This window comes from Vidua chalybeata, chromosome 1, assembly GCF_026979565.1.
Source record: "Vidua chalybeata isolate OUT-0048 chromosome 1, bVidCha1 merged haplotype, whole genome shotgun sequence".
NCBI lineage: Eukaryota > Metazoa > Chordata > Aves > Passeriformes > Viduidae > Vidua > Vidua chalybeata.
The window spans coordinates 18,527,229-18,551,364 of NC_071530.1; the positions used below are offsets into that span (position 1 = coordinate 18,527,229).

General features: G+C 38.8%; 2 protein-coding genes across 4 annotated transcripts in view; one reads left to right on the plus strand and one right to left on the minus strand.

Moving 5' to 3' along the window:
- The window catches only part of DNAJC1 (DnaJ heat shock protein family (Hsp40) member C1), a 108,526-nt gene extending 95,519 nt beyond the window's left edge, over positions 1 to 13,007 (plus strand). The window contains exons 10-12 of the mRNA XM_053961522.1: positions 10,645 to 10,693; positions 11,148 to 11,626; positions 12,791 to 13,007. Coding sequence (XP_053817497.1) covers positions 10,645 to 10,693; positions 11,148 to 11,626; positions 12,791 to 12,859 — 597 coding nt within the window. The 3' untranslated portion in view covers positions 12,860 to 13,007. The remainder of the gene's footprint in view (positions 1 to 10,644; positions 10,694 to 11,147; positions 11,627 to 12,790) is intronic.
- Positions 13,008 to 18,734: 5,727 nt separating this feature from the next.
- MLLT10 (MLLT10 histone lysine methyltransferase DOT1L cofactor) overlaps positions 18,735 to 24,136 on the minus strand; it is a 124,049-nt gene continuing 118,647 nt past the window's right edge. For 2 of the 3 annotated variants that reach the window (XM_053934963.1, XM_053934944.1), the window contains 3 exons: positions 23,438 to 23,540; positions 22,475 to 22,687; positions 18,735 to 20,377 (listed from right to left, as the gene is read on the minus strand). In XM_053934963.1, coding sequence (XP_053790938.1) covers positions 20,309 to 20,377; positions 22,475 to 22,687; positions 23,438 to 23,540 — 385 coding nt within the window. In that variant the 3' untranslated portion in view covers positions 18,735 to 20,308. The remainder of the gene's footprint in view (positions 20,378 to 22,474; positions 22,688 to 23,437; positions 23,541 to 24,136) is intronic. The other variant, XM_053934954.1, reaches the window with a different exon arrangement.

Below are 24,136 nucleotides of genomic sequence, written 5' to 3' on the forward strand. Positions count from 1 at the left end.
ATGCAGCATTTGCTGCCCAAACAGCTGTTCCCTGTTTCTGCTGGGAGCAGGGCAAGGAGATAAGTTCTGGTGTACAAGGTGCTGCTTTGAAACAGCTTGTGTAGGTAGCTGGTAGGTAGGTGTTGGGAATGCCTTGCTTACAGCTGGTTTAACAGGAGTCAAAGCCAGAGAAGCTTTGAAGTATGTATTATCTAGCAAATGTACTACGTCTTGAAAAAGAAAAACATTCAAGGACGGATTTGAATTTGGTTTTCTAACATTTTCTAATATAGGAAATACTTTGTAAGAACTTGAGATTAGTGTCTGCTTCTTTCTTTTCCTGCAAAGCATCAAGAGCAGTAAGGCTTGGTTTTCCTTTCATAGTTAGAGAATTATGATAGAAGGGATTGATAAGGTACAGTGTGCTTGCTTCTAAGTGATTTTATGGATTCAGACCTTATTTAATAGTAGATTAGCTAAATAGGTATTCATAAAAATAGCTCAGAGTAATCCAGTCCAAAATGCTGTCTCCATTGTTGCTTCTGTCTCAAAGCTTTCTTCCTCAGAAAAAAAAAAGTTAGAAAAAAACCTCAAATTTTTTTAAAGAATAAACTGAAACCATTCATATATATCAGAAGAGCCTCAATGAAATTCACCCCCTCTAACTACCCCAAAGAAATTCTGTCTTAAATTTATTCTTTTTTTTTTTTTAAAGAAATAAATTCCTACTACGTCCAATTGTGTTTCCACTTGCAATTTTTAGGCAGTGTGAAGCAGTGACATGGGAGTGTTCTGATGTTGTTTTAACTTACTGCATCTTTAGTTTGTGTCTAGTTTTCAGTATTGCACTTAAACATGTGGTTTGATAGAAAGAGTCCAGATAAGAATAATAGGTCCCTAAAATGTTATCTACAAGGGAAGATTGTGAAGGAATTCATATTGTTGAACTAAAAAAAAAAACGAAAACCAAAACAAAACAAAAAAACTCTGAGAATATAGGAAGTATTCAGCTACATAAAAAGAAAACCATAATGAGGAAGGGTCTTGTCCACTGTATTAGTCTTACAGGGCAAGAAGTTTTTGCCTCAAATTTAATCAGAGGCTGCAGAATTAGACATTGAAGGATGAAGAATTAGAATGGAGATGATAAAGCAGTGGAATAAACTGCTGTGGAGTCTCTGCATTTGTGGGCCTTTAAGAACAGATTACACAAACATCTGCAAGAAACATCAGTATAGTGGTTCTGGCTGAGGTTAGGTCCTTCTCTTCATATGGTCTGTGATTACACTAGCAAGTGCAAGCTATCTGGGAGGGAAAGGGGAGGAAAAAAACTTTCCCTACAATTGGAAGCATGTGTGAATTCACTTTTAAAAATGTAGAATTAAAGCCAGATAGTCACCACAGTTGGTCAGTAATCACTGAATATACCTTAGCTTGACTTCTTAAATTCAGTAATTCCTAATAGTGTTCCTTCAGTGTTTTTCTTGTCTACTACTTTTCAAGTTCATGTTTTGTAGACATTTAGTTTGTTAATTATTTCCCAAAGCACAAATAAGGATTCCCAAATCAAATAAGGATTACTGCAAGGCCCATTATATGGGTATGTCTAGCAGATTCCCTGTCCAAACAAGTACATCCACCTGGTGTGATGCAGGCTGCTGGGAAAGTGCCAGCCAAAATCCAGCAATGAACAGCTACATCCATGCTGTAGTGCCCCTGAGCTCATTCAGCTCTACTGTTTCTATTTATGCTGCCTCATGTGATACTAGCATAAATATCTTTGCAGCATATTCCTGTGCTTTTCACCTCAGAGCAAGGGTAAGCTTGTAGCTCTGGTGCAGACATACTGGAGGAAGGGTTACTACTTTAACTTCTGTCATGGTAAATGTTTATCTTGTCTCTCTTTGGGAAGACATCTTTTAACAGCCAATGAATAATCGACCCAAAATAGATGAGGTTAAGTTGTGCTCACTTTATCAGTATGTTTAATTATTTGAATTATTTAAATTGCTAATTGTCACTTCAATATGTGCATATAGGGAATTTAGCAATCTTTTCCTATAAAGATGGTTTTCAGCTGGCTTAGTATAATGAAATCTTACTGCTTTCACAACTGAAAGCTTCTGCAGCTTTTAAAGTAATTTTTATTGCAATTGGCTGTTATTGTAAATTAGGTTTTCAAGCATTTTGATTATGAAAGGGAAATGGAGTTCAGTTAACTCTAATCAGGATTCCTGCCTGCTGACCTGGTTACCTGTACCACTGCTCTCTGTCATCCTCCAAACATCTGTTCTTTGACCCATTTTCCTTGCTGAATTTGTTGCTCCAGGGTTAGTTCTCATTCCTGTCTGCCAATACTTAAGGAAATAATTGACCTTTTAAAACAAAATAAAAAAGTTATGTTTGAATTTCCTAAGCACTGTGAACACTCTACAACATAGTATAAATAATGAATGGAGTGGAGTTGCAATACTATTATTTCTGCAAAAATGATATTGTTTGATTTGACAAATGCTAAGCCTTATGAAGATTTATAGTAATGATTGTCAGCTTTTGCTGAATTTAAAAATTGAGAAAAAGCACTTAGATGTGAAATTATAGAAGTATATTGTACTTGACAATACCAACCTTTATAGATAAAAAGTTTTAAAAAAATATTTGCTGAAAGGCATAAATTAATTTCAGTAACTACAAAGGACGTTCAAATTGTAAAAATAATAGAGGAAGTAAAAGCTGTCTGGCATGCCAAACAGACTTTAATGTGATTATTAGGTACAGGTTTTTTAAATTAAAGGCAAAGAGATCTCAGATTTCATACTTGTGAAGTAATATCATTCACTTGTCTTACAGGATTTAAACTGATTCTGTTTGCTCCTGCAGTCACTAATCTCATGTATTTGTGTTGCAAAAACAGACTGATTGGGATTTGCTGCTTGTATAGAAGAACACTGAGGTAGACAGCAAAACAATAGCCAGGTGGCAGACATTCTGAATTACCATGAAACCTGAATGCATAAGGTTTGGGGGCGTGGGTGCATATTTTGTGATATCTCTTGTATGCCCGAGCAACAGTTTTAGCCTGGAAGTCTGACTGAGTCATACTCATTACGGTTCATATGCCATTGTAAAATAGTTTTCTTATTTTTGACAAATGCAAGCTCATTACTTTGCCAACAAAAAAAACATCTATATGAGAAATGGTCCATATGTTAAAGCGCATTAATTTATTAGGCCTTTTGCTTCTGGAGATGAACTGTTTTCCTAAGACTGTTCTACATTTCATTTTGTGTACTGTGTCTGTGTTAACTCAGTTAGAGTGCAATCCAGTTGTGGATATTCTGAAACACTCACCCTTAGCAGTTTGCATTTTTATGTAATCAGTAGCTCTCCCAGCTGTTTATTGAAGTATGAAGGCCTAGATCGAGGTCCAGGAGAGGTTATGAATATCTGAGATGGGGTTTAGATAATATATAGGTCATGTAGACCCCTCAATCTGACAGTGAAATCTTCAAAACACGTGTCTAATCCCACAGACACACCAGAGTGATTCTATTGATACTTGGAGGGAGGAAGAGGTGGTTGCTGTTCACAGCACTCTCACTGTACAGTTTTATCCTGTGCACTTCTACAGTTGTCCCTGCCGTTTTTACAAGATTGGCAGAACAATCCCTCTTACAAACAAAATGGATTTTCATCTCATAAAGCATGACCAGAGCATTATTTTCACTTAAAGGAAAAAGTTTTTTTTACAGAAGGCAGTGGAACAGCTATTTTTGGTCCAAATAGATGGCTTGTGAAGGGGTTAAGCCAATGATGCTCCAACTTTTTATAGAGTGGCATAAATTAATGTAATGTCTCACAAAGCTCACGGTGAGCTGGGTTTGAATTTCATTGCAGAATTCAAATTTCTGACTGTCAAAAAGGGTAATGCATTTTGCATCATCAATAACAAAATAAGATGTCCAAGTAGTTGTTGCAGTGGGCATTAAGGTCAAACTCCTTTCCTGCATGAGTGCCCATAGGATAGAGCTAAAAATGCTCTCATGGATTGTAACTGACAAAAAAAAAAAAGCACAGTATGAAGCCTCCAGCATTATCACAAGTCTAATTGCAAAATTCTTCCTGTTGTGTCCTGAAGAAAGGAGCAATTTCTTTGCTGCTTTGAATTAACTGTTTGGGGACTTAAACTGGAGAAAGTTCTACATCTGCCAATTTAGGTAAAATTTGCCTTTTTTGCAGGCCACATCTTAAACTGCCTCGTAATAAAACTTTTGGCTGTTTTGGGGCTTTCTGTTGCAGTGGCAAAGTTCAGAATCATGGCTTCTAAGTCCATAAGTATAATAAAATTGTATTGTTGCTGGCTGCAACTGGTGGTTCTAAGCAAATTCAGTAAAGTTCATAACATGTTTTGTAGTTCTTTCAAGAATATTGTCCTTAAAATACTCATTAGCTGTATTAGTATCAAATTTAACCTACACAGTGGTTTGAGATTAGTCACATTATCAACTTTTGGGAAAGTTTGTAACGCCTCTACTAAGCTAACTGTTACAAGCAGTGCCAAAACAAAGATACGTCTGATTTGAAATACTTACTTCAAGTGGTCTTGTAAGTTGCAAATGAGGATACTTGGAAAATGGAGAATGATTTGGCTCAATGTGTCAGGATTTGAAGTTTCCACAATCTGGTAAAACTGAAAGACCATTTTAGAAGCTCTTTTAGTGTCTAAAATGGAAGTCAGTGTATAAAGCAACAAATTTTGAGTCACATGGAAATAAAAGAATGGGTCATTATTATTGTGCAACTTGAGTCAAACAGTGCTTGATACAGTTGTAGCCATTTTTCCTGTTAGTAACAGATTTTTTTTCTGTTAGTTTTTTTCTGTTAGTAACAGAAAAAAAGCTGTTTAGGTCTAGAGTGGAAGAAAATTCAGCACAGCAGGTAGTATTTTGGTTATAAGAGGAGAACTTTAAATTTGGCAAGTTATTCTGTGTGGTTCTGGAAGGTTAGATCTGTAAAAACCTACTACTTTGACAAAGCCACAAAGGCATTAAAATCCTTCTGTATCTGGCTTTCCCTTGTAGGAAAAAACGTGATTACAACTCAAATTAGCCTTAAAGATTCAAGAAATGTCTTACTGCTTTATAGTAACCTCAAGTATTGACAGGCTGTCCCCACAATGTTTTTTTCCATAATTCCACACATCTTGGCATTTTTTTTCATGACATACCTAGATGGGGAGCATGCAGGAAGAGAACAACTGGGTGCAGTAGACTGCTACTGGCAGAGCAAATTTCTGATAGTTAATGCTGAGAAACCATTACATCTTTAGGAAATACTTAGAGAACTTCTGCTCAGGAAGATGTTGAGAGTAACAAAAAATGTTACCAGACTATGCGGTGTTCAGTAGCACCAATAACGTCATCCTCCTTTGCAAGAATAGATTTAGAAAGCCAAGAGATGTAGATTTTCTTCCTCTACAAATCCCACATTATTTTCTTAAAATATCATTAGAACCCAAGAGGTTTGTACTTCTGTGACTATTTGCTGCAATGCTAATCAAAATGCTGTCCTAGAGAAGGATAGAAGGTAGGTTGTTGCCCACAGAAGATTCCCAGGAGACAGCAAATGGTGAAGGCTTTGGTGGCACATTGGCGGAGCTGGGCTGGGGGCAGTGCTGGAGGGCTCAGCTGAGCTGCTGGGCCAGTGGCTGCTGCTGTGAGAATGGGGAATTGCTCTTCATCTTCTGCAAAAGGGTTCTGTCTCTCTGTTTAGCACCAGTAGGATCACTGTACCTGACTTTACACACTTTCCCCTCTAGGTGTGTCATAGTTCTGTGCTTTTTTTATGTCTGCCTTCCCTGCAGGGTGAAAAGTACCTTCTCATTCATGTGATAGCAAAATTTGCTTTTGCCTATGCATCTGAGAGTTTTTAAAGCTGATTCAGATTTTTTTCCCCTATATATCTCTGAAGTATCAATTGTCCCATCAGAAAGAGGTGGCAGGTGTCCAGGGTAATAAGAGAGTTAACATCTGGATGGTCATGATGAGGAATGCTTTTACTGCTAGGTGTCTTGTTAAGTAGCAACTAGTCTCTGTGATCTGGACTAATTGTTAGCAGTACAGGAGGAAACCAGCTCTGTCTGGCTTTCATCACATAAAATCATCCCACTAATCCCACTTGCTTTTGATAGAATCTTTTTATAGCTGAAGAGCTATTGAAACTGAGTTCAGAAGGGAGTTCTCAGAAGCAAATTGTTCCTGTGGTTTCTTTCTGTAGGTCCCATAGTAAAGTAGTTTGATTTCTACTCCAGCAATTTGATTGCTTGCATCCAGGTTTTTTTTTTTTTTTGTCATCTTTATCTGTCTAAGGAAATCTGTTTCACTGTGCATGATATTACCTGACTTTATTTGTGACTTCTGTTATCCCTGGTGGACTACAGCATTTAAAGTTGATTCCTATAAAATAATGCAGTGTGTCTGTTCAGCAGTACAAATACTTGCAGGAATACGAGATCTTCTGTCTTCTGTTTTAAATCAATTTCACAGTCTTGATCCTTATTATTTAAGGTGTCCCCAGACCCAGGATTTCTTAAGGGGGTTGGCTAATACTCTGGTGAAAGCTGTTGTCAGTAACAGCAGGCTTTTAGCACACCTTCTCACAGTCAGGATAAAACTCATAATTTAATATACATGAAAACTGTAATCTTAAAGCATTATGCAGGAACAAATAGCAGTAATAACTAAAAGAGAGTATTCTACAACTGCTTCATACTTTGAAAAAGTTTTTCCAAGTATGTTATCTGTTAACTAATGAAAAAGAAATAATATCATATAAGCAAGCTTTGATAAGTAATTGAGTAGAGAAAGCAATGGAGCAACTTATGTTGCATAACTTAGTCAATTTTTTATGAACCAATTAGGAACTAGCTAGTAAGTAACACTATTCACACCTGGAGAGGAAATTTAAGTTGATATTAAGGATGTCAAAAAGCATGAAGGAATGGGCAACAGAAGAGTCTGCAGATTTGAGTGGCAAGAACAATGATTAAACTCCAACAGATCAAATCGAAATACAATTTCAGATGTTCCATAGGCTGGATTCCTAATAATCCTCAGCAGTTTAATACTGACATGTTAACGATTCTTGCCCTGTGTCAGCATGTGGAATGACAATGACAGTTGAGGCTGATGGACACATAAACCTGAAGGCTAAATAAGTCATACCAGAACTCTCAGTGAAAAGAGCTGGAGTAAACATGAACTGTACATACCTGGAAAAGGACTTCTGTGTGAAGAAGAAAGCTGACAAAAATAATAATAGACAAATAATCTTCCCCTGTAACCTGTAAATGATGATAGTAAAGCTGTGGGAAGCTTGATGAGTTGTCAAACTTACATCAACTGAAAGTGCTTGTTCGATGTTTGAAATAGTAGATTTTCAGTATCTAAACCATACACATAGTTGTTATTTCCAGCTTACCTGGTGAATGTTCAAATTGAAAGTCCATCAAAATATGAACAAATATACTAAAGCCTTCAAAAGATAAAGTCTTGGAATTATTAGATGTGATGAATGGAGTAACTTAATACTTGGTTTCACCAAGCTATAGTGAGTGAAGTTGGCTAAGATAACCTATGGAAAGACTGTTACTCCTGAATTTTCTGCATGTAAGGGGAAATACTAAATGCAGTCAGGATCTGGGAATAAGCCAAAATCCTTCACTGGTCAAATGGAGAGGTATGGTTTAGATCCCAGTCCAAATAGATGTAATATGCAGCAAAATTTATATCTATGATGGGATACATACACTAACTGAATTTGGGGACACCTGTCTTGTAAAGGAAACTGAAATTCAGCTGATTTGCACCACTTCCAAAGCAAAATTTGTGTTGGCACGTGTAGTGTCAGCTTGAAAGAATAAAATGGTAATTGCTGACCTCTGAAAACATCAGAGGTTCAACAGAGAGAAAACTGAACTCAGTTGGCACTGAGGCAGCAGCTCATGGTACCTGTCTTTGCTGGCAATTCATTCTGTTCTGTTTTATTCAGGGAATCTTTTCGGCTCTCTTTTTCTTGCCTTCATGTCCTTATGAGCAGGCTGTAAATCTCTGAAAGACCTACTTTAAAGATAGCAAAATGGTTTAGAGACAGCTTTCTTGGACTACACAAAGATAGATAGGGCCTTGTCATATTTACAATGAATCCACTGCATCATTGCAGGAAGCTCTAAAAGCTACTTGTTTGCATGGCAAATTCTTCTCCTCTTTTGAAAATAATCTATTATAATCCAGTTTATATAACATGATTTCTATTTAAGAGATGCATAGCAGGACACCACTAAGGATCCATTCTGTTCAGCAGTCAAGAATGGTTTCTGTTCCTCTCCACCTTTTAAATCATTAGTACTGTAGAGACACTGCTAAAAGATGGAACACAAACATTTTAATTGTGATTATTTTAGAATATAATTGTTTTAAGGAACATAATTTCTATTAATGGATCTTGTTTTTCAAGGAAGATCCCTTCTATTGTTCCAAAATTGGGATCACAGAGTCGCAGAACTGTTAGTGCCACTTAAAATATCTGTTCATATTACAGTATTCTGACATTTTTCTTTGAACAATTAAAACTTTATTTTACTGCAACAGTAGAAACTGGAGTTTTCTGTGCCAGATGTCTACCTCTGGATAAAGGTTTTGGTTAATTAGAGTTGGGATTTCATTGTTCACAGAGTTTTCATTTGAACTTAATCATCCCAGAAAATGAGGCTTAATTTGTAGGGAAAATGGACCACTTTGCCTTGTTAAGCCTTGCTGTCATTTCCTTAAGGAGATCCAGCACCAGCCTATTTTTACAGCAAACTGCTGCAATTCTGTGGGCAGAAAGGTGGGTGGGAGGAACCAAACAGACCAGACTAGAAGCAGATGGTACCAAGGTATTTTAACTATTGAGGTGCTCACTTATGAATCTTGTCATAGAACAAAAATCCTGAATCTTAATCTTTAAGTCTTCTCACAGCAAATGGCTTTACAACCCTCTGGCAGGTTTGCTCTCTAGTGCTGCTCTGAGTAGGGATAATTGTTGTTGTTAACATTAGGTAGCTAAAACAGCAGAAGTTTGTGCTGTGGCTCAGGAGGCCTGAATGACTCCTATTGTGGCTAAATCTCACACAGAGGAATTCCTGACTTTGTAAGTGATGTATTTTTTATTCTTGGTCTGAGCAGCACACTACCACACACCTTACACTAATGGACATTAACATCTGAGGTCCCAGGTTCAGAGAGCAGGGAACACAGGGAACCCATCCTATGTAGTATCAAGTTTGATTCAGTGTCTTGCCTGTTCATGTTTTAAGTTTGATTTGAGTGGTTCAGACTACTTGATTTCAATTTCTGGCTTCTTAATAAAGTCCTCACATTCAAAAAGAAAAAAAAGAAATTTTTATCTGGTATTTATAAAACATTTTCAGCAATTAAAAAGATTGTATAATTCTTTGAGTACTACATTTTAAGATTTTTTTGTTGTTTTTTTGTGGTACCTGAGTTTGAGGCTGTAGGCTGCTATCTAAAAGGAGCTGCAGAGAGCTGGAGGGGGACTTTTTGCAAGTGCCTGTAGTGATCAGACAAGAGGCAATGGCTTTAACTGACAGGAAGTTCGTTTAGATGAGCTATTAGGAAGAAATTTTTTTCTGTGAGGGTGGTGGTGTACTGGAAAAGGTTGCCCAGAGAAGTCATGGATGCCTGGAAGTATTCAAGGTTTAGTTGGTCCAGTGGAAGGTGTCTTCATGGCAGGAGGGTTGGAACCACATGATGCTTAAGGTCCCTTTCAACCCAAGCCATTCTATAATTCTGTGGTCATTTTATATAACAAAGATGCTAAATAATTAAAGAATCTTAAGTGAAGCCTGGCTTACTATCTGAAGTCTCGAAATTTGGGATGAGGAAGCTCCTTGTTCTGGGTGGGGAGAAAGGCTGTTTGTTTGCTTACAAACAGAACAAATTTTGAAACAATCACTTTTTACTCTAAAAAAATCCAAAAATGCTAAAATTAGTGTTATTTTTCTCCCAGGACAGAGATTTCTGTATACACAGAGAGGCTGAATCAAGCAGTTCTCTATCCTCTGGACTATCAGTAATAACTTTTGCTGCAGTACCAGGACCTAGGAGGTGTCTTTACTGATCTTTGGCAGTCAAACTGTTACCTTTCATTTGGGGACTGTCCACTTGTGTGCTCCATCATCCGGACCTATGCGGGTCACTCTGGTATTTTATTCAGTATTGAGAAACTAATATGTAGAAGATAACTCATTTGGTTCTTTTCCCCCATCCTTGTGGTATTTTTAGGCCAGAAAATTAAGGTTTAACAAGAAAAGAAAATACAATTTGAGTATCAAATGTAGTGTATTATGGTGATAGTAATAGAAATTTATAGCATCACTTATATTATTTTAATAAGCCAGGAATGATTTAGAACGAAAAAATCTAGAAGGTTAGTTTAAGCCAGTTTGAACTCCACATATGAGCAAAGGCAGCCAAAGAACCACAGCCTCACCATATTTATTGTGTCTTCAATGTAGGTGTTTTGTGGTAAGCTAATAATGAATTCTTCAATAGTTCCAATGATTAAATTTTTTAATAGTCCTTCATTTTTGTTGTTTTCTTGCAGGTTACCCTGAAAGCCAAACAGGTGAAGGATTCTGTTACATATACACCAGGTGTGTGCTTCTGAAAATGACTGGGTTTGGGTGATAGCTGTGCCTTTCAGAGTCTGTTCTGCAGAGATTTTTGCAACCTTGCCTTGCTTTGAGAAAAAAGAACTGCTGGGTATTCTGAGGGAACATTTCCTTTAGATACATCCTGCCGGGCTTTCTTATTCTATTTAGTGTGGGGTTTGGTCATTTGTTCAGGTTGAACTCTTTTGTTCATATGAGTGTGGGAATTCAGTAGCACTTCCTGTAGGTCAGATAAGCTCCTAATTGGCAAAGTTCATCACCTTGATGATCAAGTGAATGCCTTGATTTCTCAGTTTTGTTTTTCTTAAGCTGTCAGTCCAGAAGAGCTTTTTGTCCACTATGCACTATTCTGAGAACCTTTAATTTGTGGGCAGTTCTCTGCTTGTTTGTGAGGTGTTTTACTATTTCAGAAGTGTAACAGCAGTGCTTCTAACAGGTATCATTAGGCTCTCGGAGCTTAAAACGCTGGCACACAATTCCAAAAATTTCAAAGTCAACATGAATCTGCCGGATCACATAATCACCCAGCGAGAAAGGGAGGAGGAGGTGGAGGAGGAGGGGAACTACAATCTTATATCAGAGCAGATGGATACCCAGACAGATCCAAAGGAGACCATAGCAAGTGAAACTAGACACCGAAGACGAAAAATTGTCAAAGCACCTGAAATGGCTCTGCTGGCAACAAAAGAGGTACCAGAAGAGAAGGGCAGAGGGAGACGTCAGAAAGATTTTGATAGCACTGAGCGAGAGGAAGAGAGTGATGATGAAAGCAGAAGAAGGGAGAAAAGCCGTGCACCAGAAGAACCGTGGACTCAAAATCAACAGAAACTTCTTGAAATGGCCTTGCAGCAGTATCCAAAGGGAACATCAGATCGCTGGGATAAAATAGCAAAATGTGTTCCTGGAAAAAGCAAGGTATGACTTGTTTTGATTGAACTATAGTATCAATTGAGGGGAAACATATTTGCTACCAATTTATGATTACTTTAAGAATGAGTGTCCACATAGAAAGGTGAGGCCTTTACTTGGCCTCTCAGTCCAGACTCAGGTGACCTAAAGAGCGTCACTGTCACATTTGTTGCTTTATTTAAAACATTTTTTCATTTATGTCAGCTAACAAGCTGACACAGAAAATCTAACACAGAAAATATTGAAATAACTCCTGCTTCATTTGAAATACCTGCCTCTCCTCTGCCTTTCAGATCTTCAGTTGCAGGACAAAATTAAATTTTAAGACAAATTTTGATTCAAAGTTAGTAACCAAATGTTGATGAGCTGCTTTGCTTACACTTTCACATTATCTTTCTCAACCCATCTCAATGAACAAACAAAATAACTAATCCATCTGCAAGTATTAAATGCTCAGTAATCTATCTAATGTTCTTTTTGTAAGTATAACTTTTAAAAATAGCATTAATTGTCATTGATACAGATGGTGTGTACTAGATTTCCTAATAGTTGTGATAGCTTAGTTTGCTTGCTTCAGCCATTGTAGCTGCAGAAAAGCCCTGTAATATTTGTGCCAAAAACAGTGAAGGAGCAGGAAGTGCATGGAGAAGGATTTGGGTGTCTCTCTGGCTCAGAAGCTGTTCTGCAGTTTCTGGTGCCACATTAGTGAACTTGAAGGCTCAGCTTAACCTGCCTGCAGTGTGGCTCACACCATAGTAACTGTTCTAAGTAGACACTGCAATTCAGCTGTTCCATAATTGCTCTTGCAGTCATTGTCAAGAAGTACTGGCAACTGTTTCTTGGGTTTGTGCGCTCTTCAAACAGATAAATGAGCCACTAAGAAATATAAATTGCAAGTTCATTTTTCTAATCCCCTCTTCACTAGATGTAGATTCCCCTTCTCAAATTCAGTGTGCAACTTCAAAACAACAAGAAAACAACCAACCAAGAAAAAACCCAACAAAACCCCCACAACAAAAAAACCCTACAAACAAAACCAGACCCAAACAAACAAAAACCCCTACACAACCCCCAGAACACAGCTCTACTTCTAGAATAAAGTAGCATGTATAGACTTAAAGCAGTTCTAAAATATCAATCTTTGAATAACACTTTTGTGTTTCCTTTCAGGAGGAGTGTATAGCAAGATACAAGTTGCTTGTTGAACTGGTACAAAAGAAAAAAATGGCTAAAAGCTGAATGTTGTGAGCAAGAAGAGATGTAGTTCATCTTTGTCAAAATGGGGTTTTAAATCTCATATGCAGGAAACTGCATTTTTGTACCTCAGTATTTCTATATGTCATGTGCCTTAGTAAAAGAAAATATTAATAAATCTTATACCATCTTACCTGGTTTGTGTGTTGAAGAATTAAGGTGTGTTTGTATTGAAGAGCTGCTTGTGTAGATGTGTGATAACAGTGTCTAAAAGTGAGCAGAGCTTCAGGAAAACCTCCTGTGATAATCACATACTGAATCTGGTAGGTTTGCAGCCAGTGGATATACAAATAACTTACATTTGTTTTGGAAGATAGAATTAAGCAAGCACGAGAGTAATGAAACACTGTACTAAAAATATATTTTTCTTTCTTGCACCTCTAAATCCAAGACCATGTGCTTATAAATACCTTATTCTTATAAGCATCTAGTAATATTTTAAATTAAGTAGTATTTCTAATATTAACTTCCACATATATTTATATGCACCTGCAATATAATACCTTTTTTTGGCCAACCCTGCAGTGATATTTGATAGCATGGTTGATTCATTAAAGTTGAAATGGGTAAAAACACTAAAGGCTTTCATGTTTTAATTAGAAATTAAGAGATAAGGTACTTCAGGACCATTTTTTAAGTACAGTATGGGTAACATTCTTGGGCTAAGAGGTCTCATTTTGGGGATGGTTGTATACCCTGGATTCAATTTGAATAATAGGTAATTAGGGTTATATTATTCCATACTTGTAATTTTGTTTTGTATAACTTTTCCAGAATTGTTAAAAGCTTAAAATGCTGGAACAAAGGGTACTAAATGGGCTGTAAATGACAGCAATAAATCAGAGCAATGATGAGAGTCTATTGCAAGAAACATTAAGGACTTGCATTTTTAAAGCATTATTTACCATTCAAATTGTGATTTAATACCAGGATTCTAAAAAATTTTTGAGCTTTAATAAAAAATCAAAATGAAAACTCAGAAAATCATGTATCTGAACTCCAAATCAAAACTTGGTGGCTGAAAGTCTCTTGTTAACTTCCTGCCATTTTCCACTGCTGATTTCCCCAGTAACTGCCAATTGTGCTCCTTCTGTCAGATCAGCACTTCACAATATTTCATCCCATTCCCATAAAACTTTAAAGGCCAAGTATTTAGGGAATATAACAGTGTTCCATACGCGTTCCTTTTCCAATTGGAGCTTTTTTTTTTTTTTTTTTCCCTCATATTAAAAAAATCTTAGTTGGTAGAAGTGATGATATGGAAAGAGAGCCAGATACAAAATAATGCATTGAATTTTTTTTTTTTCACAGAGCACTTCACAGCATAACTGCACTGGAAGTTAAAGATATTTAGAAGCTGTGATCTGGGTGCTAATCAATGGAACGGGAGTTCTGTGCTACTTTGAAGGAAGAATCTTAGTGAGATCAAGTGAGGTATTTTCCAGAGACATCAGGAAAACTTAGCTTTCAAAAGCTTTTAGTCATCCAGAACACTCAGTGAGAGATGATGAGATGTAAAGCAAGGTAGTTGAAATGGCTGCAAAGAAAAGCTGCTAAAATGGCAAAGTGAATTGGTGAAAATTAATGGGTGGAGCTGGGCTAGCATATGAGAAAATGGAGATGTACTGGTCATGAAAAAAATAGACTGGTAATGGGATCATTTCTGCAGTTTCTAAAAGAGAAAGCAAATAATGGAAGAGTTTAACCTGTGAGGAGAAGAGAATCATCTTTCTTTTCCACTCTGGATTTATAAGACTTTGCCTCGGATGGTGTTCCTGGTTAGTTGTATCACACTTTGAGATGTAGAGCATCCAGAAGAGAGCAGAGAGCATGATCCAGTGTTTGCATTGCCTGATTTGCTAGGAAGGTATTGTTGATATTTGCTCTAGACTAGAGGGAGAGAAAAATCTTCCAGGTATGTAAAAGAGAGCTGTGCAGTTGCATGATCTGTTTCCCTGATGTGATCCATATGGAACGGTAAGGTATCTGCTGTGGCTGTGAAGAATAACAATGTGCTCAGTTTGGAGTGAGAAATAGCTTAGTTAGGTGTCAGGGCTAAAAAATCCATGGCAACTGTAACAAGGACTTGGGATGACTCTTGACACCTTTATTGCTGGAGGTGAGCACCTGCTCAAGACTGCCCACATCCCAGCGGTGTGGGAAAATAGTCACACGCTGCCTCCCAACACCTTCCGCTTCCCTCCACCACAGCCTTTCTGCACAGGGGTCAAAGGAAGAAGGAGAAGCACTGCTGACTGGTAAGAATTTTTAAGAATTTTTTTGTCTGTTTGTAAAACCATTCACACCGAGAAACTTAAAACACTGCTCCTGACAAATCCAGTTTACCTGAAAGATGTTTAAGGATGGGCAAAGGTTGAACATGCCATGCTGTCATACCTGTCGGATTGAATACCTGAAGAGGTGGATGTCTGTCTAATCACAGGTGTTGCTTATGCCTGGATGGAAAGGAATTGGATGGATTGCATCCTTGCTGCTTGAAGACTGAGCCTTCCTGAAAGCAGAGGCAGGCAAGAGGAATGCACTGACCTCTTGCACAGTGGTACTGCACCGGGGATTGGTGACAGGCCCAACTGTCTCAGCATGAAGAACTGGGAAGGTTTTGCGTAGCACTGCTGGGTCCTTTGGAACTGAAGGTCTGGGATGGGGAATGTGCATCAGTGCCCTATAGCAGTGGATCTGAGCTCTGCAGCCAGATGCTCAGATCCCCATCTGGGAGCCATCCCTCATGGAGCAGGGTAGTGAAGGCTTCGTCCAGGGTGCATCCAGTGAATGTTCATGTTCAGTTTTTCAAGGGCCAAAGGAGCTGGCCCACCTCTAGTTTTAGCTTTAGTGTTTGGCAGTAGGGAGGAAGGAGGCCTGGGTAAGAGTCCAAGACCTTCAGAGCCTCTCAGGGTCCTCTCTGGGTTGCCAGGTGTTTTGTGGATGATGACACAGCCGGTTTATCAGTATCTTTAGTCTGTGGTGACTGAGGTCAGACATGGTGCTCACCAGAGAAGTAGAAGAATGTAGCCAGGCTTTGTTTTCTCATGGGTCTGTTACCCACTACCAGAACTTGTTTTTTTAAAACTTTCTGTCCCTGAAAACCAAGGTCACTCAAGACTTGGGATTTAAGCAACTTCTTCCAACTTTTGTTCTAGCACAGAATCTAGCAGATTTCCTTTAAGTAATGTTAATATTTGCCTGCTAGCAAAATACATTTTCTTTCCTGGGCAGTTTTGAGCTGTAGCTCAGCAGTGCTTTTGCACTGTAATTTTGTGTTCAGTCCTAGAGACAGTCTGTGCTGTAGGTTCTACACTCTGACTTGCACTTGAATGTGCCTGATTTGAACCTACTTTCAGCATCTTTGTTCATCTTTGCTGATGGCATGGGCAGAACACTATGGAAAGGAGTTGTTTGGAGCAGATGAGACAGGGAGGGCAATATTCCCTTACCATGCTGAGGATAAAATCCAACGCCAAGCTAGAGGATCCTGACAACCATACACAAGTGAGTAAGTAGAGTATGATTGAGATGCTGTGAAGTGCTCTCATTTAGGCTGTTAAGTTCTATAGGAAAGACTAGCGGATGCTCTTCTGCAGTGTCCTTTTGTAAATGTAGATGTTTGACTATAGTAATCTCAACTTTACAATTCTCAGTGTTTGAACTAATTTAAAAAAAAAAAGATGGAAGATGTTTCTGGAAAGATTTTGCAATGTGACCTCTTTGTAAGATTATGGGACCTACCTGAAGACAACAGGAACAGTGAAGACTTCTCCTTTAGGCAAACCCAACAGTAAGATTTTAGTGCAGTTTATGAAAAACAGGCATCAGAAAACTGGTCAGTTTAAATGTCACAGCAGTGCTACTGCTGAATGAATTGTGCCTGCTAACACAGCTTGAATGGGTAAAGTTGATAAAAGCAGGATTTCAGATGTAGGTGGTCCAGAATTAGTTGGCTTCTGTAAGCCATAAGTTTTGTTGTCATTGTTGCGAGTAAAGTGGGGTTTTGGTAAAAAAATCTTCTGAACGCAGCACCTTTAGTCTGTGCCTGCTTTCATGACACTGAGCCCAGAACAGTTCCCAACACACTTGGAGAGCTCAGCAGCTTGGCTGCCAGGGACCTGTGGAGGGGCCTGGGCTGCTTTGTCATCCAAGGCATTCCACAGGGACAGCACTGTGAACTTTACTGAACTGGTGCCAAATCAGCCACAGGCCATCACCTTTCATGTCAGGACCTGAAAAATCATTGAAACAAGGTTGGTTTTGACTGCATCTGGCCCTCATGTGAACTTGGCTTTGATGTGGTCTCTTTCTTTGAAGGGCTGGTGAATTGAATTTTTGTTTCGATGTCAGAATTGTCCTTTTCATTATTTCCTTGCCGTTGCTGTTGGCGCACCAGGACTGTGGTAATGTAAACTACCCATTGCTATCCTGGGCTCCTGGCACCAATCTCTCTTGACAATTTCACAAGTATTTCTAACTTTGCCCCTTTCACACTTGTCTTGGCAGGAGACAGGTACCAGAGTTTAGGCTGTCCCTCCGATAGGAGAAATACACAAGGAAAGGTGGGACGTAGCAATTTTACTGATTCCTATGGTATGCTCCAATTGGAGCAAGGCGACTTATATTGCCTAAGCATTTTTGGCTTTGGTTTAGGTCCATGAATAAATCAGCAGTCCATGGCTCCAGGAGAAGTGGAACTCAGGATTCCCTAGAGGCCTTGTGCTAGGAGCAGGGGCAGATTGGGTTTTTCTTCCCCCTCCTCTCCAGGTCTGGCAGTACCAAAGTGTAACTTTGGGGCCCGGCCTTCTGTAGTGCTCTGTAGTCTCCCTTCTCAGCATTGACCAGCTCTGGCCCTTGTACAGGTTTAATCAGTAGAAATGCTGAAGTCTCCCAAACCTCTTCACCTCAAAGCATAAAACATTCATCAACTACCCCCAAAATGTCAGGAGGTTTTTCTAGTCCTGGGCAGGGTGGGAGCAAGTGATGCCCCTTTGCTGTGCCACATGATATTTCACATTTCCTTACTGTTAGTTCTGAGCTTGTTCATTTACCAGTCTTCTTTCAGGACTCCAGTTGTCCCCACTGGAAAATACAACTATTCAATACACGGGCTTTGAGCAGATGGAACAGCATTCAAATAGCACAGGCAGCAGCAACACCATCTTCCTGCTGCTTGTCCCAGACACTGCCCTGAGCCTCAGGCTGCCCCTGACTAGAGAGGGGCTAAAAACTGAGGAAGCCATAATGCATCTTTTGTCTGTCACCCCCTGACAAGCACAGCCCCTCACATTTTATCTTCAAGTGACCGTACAGGAAGGGTCATGCTCTCTTTGCTTCCTGGGAAATAAAAAACCAGGAGTTTAGCTATTTGCCAGCCTTCCCATGGACAGTGAACAAAATTCATGGAAAAAAGCACTATGCTGGTTTTATAGAAAGTACAGTTCAAAGGTTACAGCAACAACCTCAGCCTCCTCCCCTCACCCAGGCACAGTGAGGATAAGGAACCCTCCCCTTCCTCACAGAGCTCTCGCCAAGTTACACCAGAACAAACTGGAGCCATGGGACAACAGCCACTGCTCCTGTGATTCCAGTCATTCCTCTTTGAAAGGTGAAAGCAAAATCTGACATCAGACCCAGGGCTACGATAGGCATTTCTGTCCAGTAAGCAGAAATACCTCTGGACAGTTTTTCAGCTACATCACTGTCACTTGAAAGCAAAAATTTACATGAAAAATAGTTTTTGAAATTTCTTGTAATAAAACTTAGTAGCCATGTGCAAATCAAACCCTTCCTCTCACGTGATGTTAACAGAAATATTCTTTTCTTCCACAGGATTCACATTCACACAAGTGATATATACAATGATAAACATTATTAAAGTTTATTAACAAAAGCTTTGTACATATCTTTTCATACACTTGGAATTTTACATCTAGTCAAAATAACAGCACATTTCCATCTTACCTTTTGTACAAATTGTTACAGAATATCCACCAGTGGGGCAAGTAAGTAAAATAAACCACTGGTTTACTTTTGTAAAGTATCTACAAAAGTGATTTGTGACATTTTTTAAAAATTCCCCAGAACATATAAAAATAAATTATTTTTTACTTTTTCAATTAAATCTACTAATTAGAAATATTACAAATCAAAATATCAATGTTTTCTTATGAATTCTTCACAATACAAAACAGATTCACAAAACCTTATTTACAGAAATGAGGTAAGAACTGTGCAATGTTTAACTAAGAAACATATTGCAGAATTAACATGTTCTTCCAAATAAGTACACAGTGGAGGTCTAATTACAGCTGGGTCTTTTCTGCTAATAATTCCCACCTCACTCTTGATTAGTGGTCATTACCCCCATTTAAACTGTCCTTCACCACCCTGCATAGACTCACCACGAGATCAGCAACTGCCGGAAGTGTTGTAACACAAGTTCACCCGTTTCACCCACTGGGAAATTTTAGTGGGAAATGGTAACTCACTTTTTTGGTAATTTATTAGTGAAAAGTGACCCAGGTAACAATCTGCCTGAGCTCTCTACAGTGGTATAAACACCTCTAGGAAAGGCAGAACAAGGCTGCTGGTGCAAGACAGAGTATTCCCGCTGCTAACAAGGACACGTCTAGTGCATGATCAGCTGTTTGCAGCCATTTCAACAAAATGGAGGTAGCAACAGGCACTTGGTTTAGGCCAAACACTACACAAACTTCTTCCAGTGTGGCCTTCTCATCTGGTAAGAAAACTTTGTCATTGGAACCAAACTGGTTCCTTTAAAAACCTCAAAACTCTAAAACCTACACCAAAATTAATAAACTTTGGATTCAATACCATAATTCTTATTCAAGAAAAACTCCCAACTGTACAACAATAGGAATTTAAAGGAATAAAAGTTCAGAAGTCAATTCCCTTTTGAGTCAGGTTCCAAAACAGGTGTGTAAAAAAAGAAACTATGAACAGCAAGTCCCAGCTGCCATTACAAGCTCAGTCTAAAAGGATCTAGTCTAACTGCAGCAGCAGTTCAGATATGCTGGGGTTGGGCTGTTAAAACTACTGCTCTGAAACCAAAGCAATGCATCACTGCAAACAGTTTATAGCCTTTAAATCTGTGAGATTAGGACTGAAGAGTAATGCATATGTTCTTTCGTGGTTGAATTTGTACTTAGTACCATCATATTGACAAAATAATTATGATTTACAGAATTTTATCTACTTCACAGTCTGAGACATTAAAAAGGATATCCATTTTAGTGCAACAAGAAAGCAAATGAAAGCCTACCAAAAATATCCTTATGAAAATTATTAACCTCTTGCTGTGCAGTTAAGAGTTCCTTGTTGCTCTTTTTCAATCTGCAGAAAGGGAACCCAGGGTTTGCAGCCACATGAAGTGCTAGAACAGCAGGACGTGCAGGGCTCAAGTGTCATTCAAATGTCAACTCTTCTCTGACGCAACTGGTCCAGTTTTATCACTGAGCCTCTGTGTAAGAGAAAATACTTCTAAAAATCAGATTATAACATACAGAGCTAAGTAAAATTCAATTAATAAAGATGACAAAGCAGTTGAGGTACATTCACTAGAGCCATCTAAATAGTAACTTCTGCATTGTAAAAAAATAACCATGTGCTGTAGAATGAAAAGTGGGAAAGGACAGAGTAATTAAAGGAGCAGTCCTGTACTGAAGCAGCTAATGCTAAGGTCATGACAGGCAGCATTAGAAAACACCAACTCTCCTTCTACTTTCCTTCCAACAAGACTGGCTGTTCCTGGCTGTGGGTCTCTCTGAAACTACAAGATGGTCAAGAGAAACACCAGGTGACCTCTGCTACATTTGCCCACTGGAGAGGGCTGAAATCTACACTTCTCCATCAGAACAAATATAATTTCCAATCTGCCCCATCACAATTCTTTCTTTCATATATTGCTACAAAGACATTTCCTGCAAGTGTTGAACAGGACTGAGCAAAAATCTCATCTCATTCACTGAGCATTCAGAAATTTCTGAAAACCTGTTTTAACTGCAAATGAGATTAAAACAGTTGAACTTTGGCAAATAGAGAATTTGTTTGTTAAAAACACTTCAACCATCTTTGCAACTTGTCTCAATTCTAGCCTTAAAAAATATAAAATCAATTTCAAAAGAAATTTTTGGTAAGGGCTTTTGTTCAAAAGATGTTCTGAGATTTCTTGGAATTATTTATAGATAATGGTTAACATAAAAACTGTAATGGCACATTTGTAAAAATACACTGCACTGTACAGACCTAGTAATGGCCATTTTAAAAAATCAAAATAAGATCAGTCAAGATTCGTGTACATCCAAGATTTTGCTTGGATGTACACGAAATAGAGGGTCTCAATTCCATTCACTACTAATTTTTGGAAAATGAGGGGTGATCAGTTTTAAACATATTTGAACATTTCTGAATGAAGGCAAGGTCAGGAGGCAAGCCCTGTGCCAGCACGTTTGCTGTGACAATCAGTGACTGTTCACAGCTGCGATGTCACAACTGCCCAAAGCACAAAGCTGAACAAAAATAAGTGCTCACAATTTTGAATGGAAGGGAGCTATTTCCAGCAAAAATCATTTTGAAAACTCATCATTTATGTGGCTTGTGTCTGGAAGTGTGTACTACCTGGAAGTAGCCTGAGCTACAAAGAAGCCCAGCCCAAGTCCTCCACCACAGTGCTCCCAAAGTAGCTGGAGGATTTGGGAGTGGGGAGCACATACTTAACCCAAACTCTCCCCACCTGTTCTTGCAGACAAGCTGCTCTTTCTTCTCTACCACTACCACTTGCTGTCTTCTCCAAGGAATGCTGAAACTTTATGTCTTCCTGCTCTATTCATCCTTTGTTTTTCCAAGTTTCATATGCTCCTTCCTTTATCCTCTTAATTGTAGGACCCTTAAAGAATAAAGCCTGTTCTCCGACTTCTTGAAGAAAGAACTCTTGTCTTGGGGATGGAGATTACGGGCAAATACTGAAGATAATGGAACATCTTAGCCAGAAAAATGTGTCTTGTTTCTTTATCTGTCCAGGAAAGGTTTTATTACTCTATGAAGCAGAAAAGCCTCTCAGCCTCCCAATGCACAGCCTCCTTTTCCCAGGCCAGCACCAAGATGCACATAGCACCTTCTCCTAAGACAAGATTCCACCTTCCCAGCAATGGGCTCCTTACCTCTCAAGTCATCAGCTAAACCCCACAGCTCCAGAGGGCCTGAGGTCTGGCCAAGGCAAACTCACCAAGAAGGTGGTAAAAGGAATAATCCACAAAACACTGGACACAATACCAGGGAAGAAGTAGAGTAAGGAGGACTAGGGCTGCAGTTGTAATTACAAGAGGAAGGCAAGGGTCACTGGATTGGTGTCCTGATCCAGGGAAGCAACAGTGTGCAGCAGACATGTTTGGTGTGACTACAAGTTCACAGAGTTCTGAGTCTCATTTAAGTGCAGTCCAAGGCTCAAGATAAATAAAATAAAGACAAAAAAATCCACCATCTTTGATTTGTGAATACAGGCACATAACCTGCTTCTTATCTTTTAGTTACCTCCTGGAGGTACTGCATGGAAAGTGAGGTGAGAAGTATACTTACTGTCACCTTCTGAGCTGCATTATCTCCATGAATTGTAAGGAATGGGTTGGTACCAGCTGCATTAAGTGGTGAGGCCTGTGTGCCTGAAAGTAAGTTGTTTATGGGTATCTGTGCTCCTCCAGTAATCTGCAATTGCTGTACTTCAGACTGATGGTGTTGGTGATGGTGATGTTGTTGCTGTACTAATTGATACAAAAGGGCCTGATGCTGTTCCTTGAGTAATATGGGGAGAGGGAGGAAGAAGGAAAAAAAAGTCAATAATTAGTTCCTGAAAAATAGCTCCTCCCTGGGTTCCTGCTTATTCAGATCTTCAGTCAGTGCAACCCTTAAACTAACCCCAACTAATTTAGGTTACACTAATGAAGTTCCATGAGACTGTGGGAAGGAAAGTTCCTGTCAGACTTCCTGAAATCAGTAGCTCAGCAGAAGTTCAGCTAAGCCTGCTGGCTTCATCAGGCCTCTGTCAGAACAAACATACCTGAGAAGACTGTGTACTAAAACTATACAATTAATAAAAATAGTTAAACCAGTTACCTAATGCCCTATATGAATACTGCATGCAGAGCAAAGACAGCTCCTGAGATGATATCCAAAAGTCTTTTGCTAGTGTTCCAGTGGAATCAAAGACAGGTCACAGTACTGTTAGAATCCACACATGCCCCCAAGCTCTGCTACCCACAGCTGATGCTGAGAGAGACAAACCTCCATGTCCACACAGGACAAAATGGAAATCAAGGCACTATGGAATTATTGTTCTAGCCATACACACAGCCCAATAATACCAGAACATTTTACATGACTATCATCCAAAAAGGCTGAAGCAACTGAAAGACTAAAATATTATCAAAGCCTTTAATATCAAGTAGAATAGAATGCATTACTACCATTTATATTAAGCTGAGGAGTTTAACCATGCCTTAATATACAACAGAGGAATAAATCATAATTAACTGAAAAACTTACTGATGTGAGTTGCTGGGTACTTAGTAATTGCTGAAATTGCTGGTGCTGTTGATGGAGTAATAGTTGTCTCTGTTGGTCAGAAAGCAATCCTAGTCCCGAGGCACTGTAGGGTTTGACAGGGTAATACTGTGGTTTATATGGAAGTATGGGAACTTCTTACTTCAGCTTTCCATTGAAAAAAAAATGTATATAAACAGACAGACCCTATTTAGCATTTGATTTCATACTGCAAATATTGTCCAACTGGCCACTTGCAATATCTGACACCATCCCCAAGTCTCATTTATGCTGAGCAACCGCAACATCTTGCCTGTAACATGTCTACTCCATGGACGTTATTTGAAACTCAGATAATAATTAAAATTTTAAAGTACTTTTCAAACACTTTATACAGAAAGGCCAGATTTTATATTACAAGACAACTCTTAATGAACTTTAACACCTAGTTACCAAGCATTTACTTTACCCTGGTTTCCTTTTAATTCCCATCTTTTGTGTCATTCAAACCACTCTTATAGCCCACACCTTGTCTGTAATTCAGCAAACACCTTCAGCCTTGCAAAGGGCCAAGGGATGCTGCCACGGAATGTAGCTGCCTCTGCTCCAACTACTTCACTCCCAGACTCTGCTGACATACCTACATAAAACTGTCTGCAAATATTTAGGTAACTGTGCAGGGAATAGATCCAGCTGACAACT